This window comes from Oryzias melastigma, linkage group LG11 (genome assembly GCF_002922805.2).
Source record: "Oryzias melastigma strain HK-1 linkage group LG11, ASM292280v2, whole genome shotgun sequence".
NCBI classification, from domain to species: Eukaryota; Metazoa; Chordata; class Actinopteri; order Beloniformes; family Adrianichthyidae; genus Oryzias; species Oryzias melastigma.
The window spans coordinates 24771978-24779540 of NC_050522.1; the positions used below are offsets into that span (position 1 = coordinate 24771978).

At 37.7% G+C, this 7563-nt stretch overlaps 2 protein-coding genes across 3 annotated transcripts in view; one reads left to right on the plus strand and one right to left on the minus strand.

Annotated features, from left to right (window-relative positions):
• Positions 1-1974: 1974 nt before the first annotated feature.
• Positions 1975-6234, minus strand: nelfe (negative elongation factor complex member E). The gene is made up of 11 exons (XM_024298330.2): positions 6009-6234; positions 5753-5838; positions 5173-5245; positions 4925-5070; positions 4696-4770; positions 4542-4579; positions 4142-4455; positions 3632-3776; positions 3498-3552; positions 2221-2323; positions 1975-2145 (listed from the first exon to the last, which is right to left on the minus strand). The coding sequence occupies exons 1-11, from the start codon at positions 6199-6201 to the stop codon at positions 2072-2074; spliced, it is 1302 nt and encodes a 433-aa protein (XP_024154098.2). The 5' UTR covers positions 6202-6234; the 3' UTR covers positions 1975-2071.
• A 23-nt stretch (positions 6235-6257) lies between these two features.
• skiv2l (SKI2 homolog, superkiller viralicidic activity 2-like) overlaps positions 6258-7563 on the plus strand; it is a 35485-nt gene continuing 34179 nt past the window's right edge. For both annotated transcript variants that reach the window (XM_024298329.2, XM_024298328.2), the window contains exons 1-4: positions 6258-6351; positions 6652-6770; positions 6955-7076; positions 7195-7312. In XM_024298329.2, the coding sequence (XP_024154097.1) occupies positions 6339-6351; positions 6652-6770; positions 6955-7076; positions 7195-7312 (372 nt within the window). In that variant the 5' untranslated portion in view covers positions 6258-6338. The remainder of the gene's footprint in view (positions 6352-6651; positions 6771-6954; positions 7077-7194; positions 7313-7563) is intronic.

Sequence of the window (7563 nt, forward strand, 5' to 3'; positions counted from 1 at the left end):
ACCGCGGTGTAGGTCACCGATGAAGTCGTCAGCCAGACGTCGTGATTGGTTTGTTTCTATGGCACATGGGTCAAAGTCGAGGCCCGGGGGCCGGATCCGGCCCTCCAGATCATTTGATTTTATTGTTATTAATGACCCGATGTTATCTTGTTCTCATTTCTGACTAGTATAAATTAGACAAAATATATTTTTATGGAGAGTAAAATATTGAAAGTTTTTTAAGGTTTAAGTTGATTTATTCTGGAATAATATTCCTGCCTTTTTATTATTCATAATTATGTTGAAAAATTATGGTTTTAAAGTTTAAAAATTAGCATTTTGCTAGCTTTTTGGATTATTTTGGCATTTTCTAGGATTTTTAGGATGTTTTGGAGTTTAATATTTCAGCTACATGCTAGCTGTTTGGGCTAATTTAGGCTTATTTCAGTTTTTGGGGCTATTTTAAAGTTTAGCTATTGTTTCAGCTACGTGCTGGCAGTTTTAGCTAACCTATGTTTTTTAAGGCTAATTTGACATTTAGCTAATATTCTAGCTGGCTATCAGCTTCAGTGTTTTTAGCTATCAATTTCAGGATCTTCAGCTATCAGTACTAACATCTTCAGCTGCCAAATTCAGCTCAGTTTCAACACTAGCACTATCACAGGTAATGCTATATATGTAGTTCATAATTATGTAAAAAGTTACGGTTTTAAAGTTTAAAAAAATGTTATTCTGATTGCTTTTGGGACTTTTTGCCCTTTTTTAAAGATTTTTCTGGCTATTTTGGAGTTTAGCGAATATTTAGCTACCTGCTAGCTGTTTTGACTAATTTTGGCTTTTTTGTGTTTTTTTAGGCTGTTATGGAGTTATGCTAATATTTACACGCTAAGTGTTTTGGCTAATTCTGACTTTTCTCATTTTTTTGTCTATTTTGTAGTCTAGTGAATATTTCAGCTACATGCTAGCTATTCTGGCTAACCTACTTTTTCAATTTTTTTATGCTAATTTAGCATTTAGCGAATATTTTTAGCTAACAATCAGCTTTGGCGTTTTCAGCTATTAGCTTCAGCGTTTTTATCTTTCAATTTCAGCATCTTAAGCGGCCAAATTCAGCTTACAGAATTCTCACTAGCATTATCGCGGGTAATGCTATATATCTAGTTCATAATTATGCTAAAAAGTTATGGTTTTAAAGTTTTAAAAAAATGTAGTTTTAGAGTGTTCAATAATTGTTTATTCTGTTCGGCCCGCGACCTCAGGTGTGTTTTGGATTTTAGCCCCTTTGTACGATTGAGTTTGGCCCCCGTATTCTATCTGAAATGAGCTTGTTGGAAGGCCACACCCCTACCATTTAGAAGTGTATTACACAAAATCTGTCAAATGTTTTAAAAATTGGACGTGGAGATCAGCAGGCTCCACCTACATTTTTTGAGCCATCTGATTGCTCAGTTTATAACTCAAACTACAGATGAAATAATAAATCTGAGCCAGAATGGTTATTCTGACAAATAGAATGACTGAGTAGTAGCTGTTTATGTCCTCTTTTAAAGTCGATTTCTACTTCCTGTTTGGAACTCCAGGGGGGAGGAGTCACTCGGTCCACTTCCCATATAGTCAGTGCTGCAGGTTCACCTTTTCATGTTAGCTCAGTGAATTCCCAACAAGATGTTCTTATCACCAATTTAAACCTTCTTTAAACACTGATGCCTCCAATTCAACCTTTTTTTATATAATTTTTGGTAATTTTATTGTTTCTGCAACTAAAAATTGCATTTTTGATGCAAAAATGGAAAAAAAACAAGTTCTAACATTAGTTATTCAAAAAAAAGTTTTGATTGGAAATGTTATAAATTAATGGATTATTTTTAGGAATTTGAATTAAATTGATTTAAGAATTAAGAAGTGATGCCAAAGACTATAAAAAATACCAAAAATATGTTTTTAGTTTTGATAAAAAACATTTCTTCATTCAATAAATAGAACTGTTTCCACAGATTTAAACAGATTTTTTTTATTAAACTCAACAAAATTCTAGTTTTAGCTCCAATCTGCCACACGGCAACTTAAAAGATAAAAATGTGCTTGGAGCCGCTCACAGGAAGTCTTCGCTGTACACCACCTGGTTCCTCTTGTCCCGGTACGAGCCTTTGGTGCTGTTCTGGACGGCTGTGAAACAGACGCCGCGGCGGGTTAGAGCACGCCAACGTGCAGGCGGTGACCACAGGGGGGCGCTGTGCTTACCCAGAGAGGCCCACACGGATTTGCCGGTGGCGGCGTCGAGCATGGGCTGCTTCCGCGCGATGCTGACTTTGATGTGAACGTCTCCGACGACGCTGTTGTTCAGCTGCGGAAACAGTTTGACACGGAATGAAGGACAGTAAAGGGTAAACAAACGGGGAAGCTGGAGGCTGACTCCGCCCACAGCCGAAATTTGAAAATCCAGTCAGAGGGGAGGGGCTGGGGAACAAGACTGTTTTTTTGGTTCGTTTTTTTAATAATCTTTATTGACAATTCAATAGTAAGACAAAATTTGAACACATTTGAGTGCAGTATTATCAAAGCATGTAAGATTATGTTTTAGAGAAATACCAAAAATATTATTAACAAATGAAGGAAATTAAATGAATTTAAGAAAAGCCAATTAGACGTGATAAATTCAGAGATTTTAAAAAGTCTTTTTTTTTAATAGCTCTTTTTAACTTTTCTATTTAGAACAAAAAAAATAAGTCTGTTTCGTTGACTTCAAAGCTTTTATTTCTCTTCTCAATAAATTGACGCCATTTTTGAAAACTTTTTGGGGGGGCAGGACTAATCTAATTACTGGAACTGCAGATCATGATGAGGGACTTACAACTGTAATACTTTTTTAACCTGTAGGGGGCAGCACACGGACAGTTTTTGACTAAGTTTACAAGAATTAAACAAGTTTATTTTAATTGTCAAAAATTTGGCAATGACCAACACCTTTAAATACCCATTTATAGAGTTCAACAGACAAAAAAAGTTGATTTATTGTTTGGTTACTCCTTAAAGAATTTGAATTTTACTGTTACTTGCAAAATAAAGTTTCAAACCAAGATGAAATCAATCTGTTTTGGTGAATGTGTGACACTTCATTAATTTTATAAAGAAGAACACTTTGAGCTATTTTACCAAAATAAAGGTCTATGAATTAAAATTATAGTTTGGTAAAAAGTTGCACAACAACTTTAAGCGTGTAAAGTCACGGCCCGGGGGCCGGATCCATCTTAAAAACTGAGTCAGCTGTATTGTTTGATAAATTGAAGGAAAGAAATGTTATAAAAGTAGCACCAAAATATAAAAGAGTTTAAGTGTTTTTTTTGCACTAAGAGGGTAAAAACTAAAGACATTTCAAAATAAAGTATTTACTATTGTTATTACAACTTAATTCTCTGAAGGTTAGATTTTATTGCTGCACTCTGTTAGCATAAGTTGTCCCTAAATTAAATAAATATTTATATAATAATACATTTCTAGAGTTTCACTTTTATACCAACCTCAGCTACAGCCTGGTCTGCAGATTCCATCTTCTCAAACGTGATGAACGCACAACTATAGGACAAAAGCAAAGCATCAGTGCGCTCTGATGATCTCGCTACAGTCATCGTTTTACAGAGAAGACATTTCCTACTTGCGTGGGTTGTCCATGGAGAGGTCAATGATGTTTCCATGCTGAGTGAAGGCTGAGCGCAGGCTGTCCTCCACCAGCCCGGACCCGTACACGTACACCGTGTTCCCCTTTCGGACCCCTCTTCGCTCGGGGTACGAGTCGGACCCTGAGAGTGAAAAACCAGCAAACTCTCCAGAAGCCGTTTTCTAAAGTGTCAGTAATCCTAACAAGCTAAAAGCAGAATATGACTTTTTTCAGACTCCTTTAGTAGATGAAGCTACAAATCCTTAAAAACGAAATTAAATCAGTTAAAGTAAAGTCCTGACACGACACACTTCCTGCTAATAAGGATTTTTTTGCTACATCTTTAGTGATGATTTACACAATGACCAAAAAATACAGAAAATCTCATTTTTTCTCAAAGTTTTATTCGACTAAGTGATTATTTGATCAATTACCAACAGTTCTAGGATTTATTTAGTGTTTCATTCAGGTAAGACAGAGTATTGGACTCTACAAATGAGAACTCACGTCTGAAAGGCCCGTCTCGGTCTCGGTCTCTCTCTCGGTCTCGCTCCCGCTCTCGGTCCCTGTCCCGCTCTCTGTCGCGCTCTCGATCCCGCTCCCTGCTCCGGTCCCGGTCTCTCTCCCTTTCCGCGTCCCTGTCTCTCTCTCTGTCCCGGCCCCTGTCTCGATCCCGATCCCGCTCCCGCTCCCGCTCTCTGTCCGGGTCACGCTCTCGGTCTCTCTCTCTGTCCGGATCACGGCTGGAAGACATGCCGCCGCCGCCGCTGCTGCCGCCGCCATCATCCTCATCCCTGTATCGGTCACTGGAACTGACGAAGCTGAGAGAAGAAAAGAAAACTGGATCTTATAGATAAAAACTATATATTAAAAAAAACAAAAACATGTTTTTGGATTTAAACTTCACCTTTCATACAGGGATTTCCTCTGGGCTCTCTTTCCAGACTGTAATAAACACAAAAAAGTGTCACTTTGTATATAATTGTGAGTATTTGAAAACAAAAACCAAATGAAGCTTCGTGTAGACGTCCTACTGAATGTCCTCTGGTTCTCCACTATACCTCAGGTTGGTCATCATCCGTGGAGACACTCCTTTGAAAAGGTAAGAAAGCAGGAGCCGGTCCTTTTTCTGGGTCCTGTAACATGCAAAGAAATGAAGATAAAAGCCTTTATTACAAGTAAAACCAGAGCTTTTCATGTTTTGCTGCTCCCCTGTCTTACTTGACTTAAAACTCTCTAAAATAACAGCAGAGTTGTGAGTCGTGCAGCCAAAATAATCCAAATCTGTACCTTGAGTTTAATTTCCAGCATTCGGGATCGTTTGAATCCAGAGTTCTTGTTCTCAGACTTAATGGCACTGATGGCCCCAGATTTTATCAGCCTCTTTGCTTGCTCTGTTGCTGTCGCCGTGTCAACGACCGGCTGGTCCGATAAAGCTGAAAGAAAAATGTTCAAAACATGCAAATTTATATTTTTCTTTAACAGAAACCATTTTATTGAGGAAATTCATGTTTTTTTTTAGTGGTTCAAACACCTACTTCGTTTTAGGCCGCTCTGGCTGGTTTGGCTGGTTGAACTCTGCTGCTTCTTTAAGGCAACCAGCGCCTTTTTCTGAAAGAGCAATTAAAATAAATCATCTTGACTTTAAATCCTTGAACAAGTTTAGCGGACTCTGACTTATCTCAAACCGATGAGAGGTTCAAGAAAATCTAAATAATTTACTTAAATAGTATTGCCACAGTTCCTAAATAATTCATTTGAATATAAGTTGAATGGCTTATTATGGGGGTTAAAAAAAGCACAAAACTAATTTTAAAAAGCCTGTGAAATGTCTGTTTTGTGACCATTTTCCCCAAAGATACAAAGTCTTGAGCTTTGTTAAAAAAAAAATCAAAATAATAAAGTGTAACTTAATAATAACACTTTGTTGTTTTTTTCCTCTTTAAGTTAATATCATGAGCTATATCTTTTTAAATAAATGCATTTATTTCCTTATTAGATATCAAACTTTCTAAAAAAAAAAATCTGTTTCAAGTCAAAATGTAACTTTAACGTGAAACGTTTGCATGCTTCTTCTCATCCATTAGCTACACAAACACAAAACATCCCACTACAAACCTTTTTCTTTAGTTTTGCATATTTCTTTTGTAGAGCTTCTTCCTCCTCAGTCAACGAACTTGGAAACATCACCATGATGACGGAAACTACAAAACAGAGAACAAATGTGGGAACAAGCTAGCACTTCGGGTGATTCACGAGATCTAATATACCTATTTGCCGGTTCCAAACAAAGACAGACAAATTAAATGTGCATATTTATATGCACATTTGAAAAAAAAAACTGTACGTATTTAGATGTAGAAAGTGTAATTACCAGGATTTTTCTCCCCCACAGGCGAATTTAGACAACACAGTCGCGTGAGTATAGCGTAACACATACGTACTATAAATGGGACTTCCGTTTTCGTTTTTTTATTTTTATTTTTTTTTTTAATTCTACCATGAAAAAATAAAATTATTATCCCTATTGACAGAAAAATGTAAAATAAAAATGATCTATCCGCCATATTTCTAGTGAAAGGCCTATAAAAACTTTTCTACCTCTCACGGAGTTTTCTGGCTACTTCCGCTTAGCAATTTGACAACTTCCGGCGAACAGAAACTACATGGTTCCAACTTTTAGCTTTCAGTTACGAGTGGGACAATGGAAAGAATAAGTATGCTTTGAGTTTTATTTTATTTGAAAATGATACTTATTTGCCAAATAGCAAAAAATAAGTTTGTGTTGACCAGTTGCGTACGTGTTTTGGCTAACAGCAGCCGCCCGCTGTTTCATTCCGTAGCTTTACCGCATAAATATTCAAGCATTAACCCATGTTTACAGTGATGTTCATTTGTATTTTCTCGAGTGTAAACAGGCATTTAGACTAACGGATCATTTTCACAATTATTCTGCACATTACTGTTGGAATTGCGACCAACCGGCTTTCATTCATTTGCCCCCCTTTGTGTTGCAGATGTGCCCCCTGTGGGTCCCATGGACCTGCCGCTGTCTCTGCTGGAGCTGGGATGCTCTGGCAGGTTTGAACTCATCACACATCCTGTGCCTGGACAGCCTCTACCTCCCCAGAGCACGGTCAGAAAAGATGCTGCATCATTCCATAAAAAGGAGTTAAATATAATATTGATTATGTGTGGAAACAAACCGCTTCTTATCCTGATATTCAAATGATTAAACTTAGATTGTGATCTGATTTGTGATGGATTGAATATCGGTGATTTTGCCTCCATAAGAGGGTGTCTGACCGTATCCTCTGCAGCTTCCTCATGGACTTCCTCCCACCAGCCTGACTCTGGAAACAGAAGTGGAGAAACAGTTCCTGCGAGACCCAGCCTGGCTTCCCATACACGACACAGACTTTCTATTTCAGAAATTTCCCAAGTATGTATGATGCTTGAATGTTGTCTTTGCGTTGGTGAATAAGTGTTCTTCAACTAGAGGAAATCGGCGTATTGAAATATTCTTAAATTTTTGTAAAAACGTGATTGTTTTTTCACAGAGTGACACAAAGGAAGGTGGATGTTGACTCTCTGCTCAGTTGCTCCCCCTCCGCTCTTCAGTCAGGACTCTCCGTGGTCAGAGATCCAACCACAGGAATGCTGTTGGACTTCACAGAGGTAACCTGTGGGGCTCTTTGAAGACCCACTTCAATCATATTTTAATCTATTTTCAAAATGTCGGTGTTTAAATTGTGATGATGCAGTTTTTTAGCCAAATAAAGCAAAACAAACAAAAAAAACCAACAAATTGTGTTGTTTTCTGGGACTTAGTTTCTGCAGAGCGGCAGGAGTTCATTAGAAATTTACCTCCCAGTTATAGAGGGGCAACCCCACCTCCTCTTCCCATCACCCATTTGCTTACATGTGAG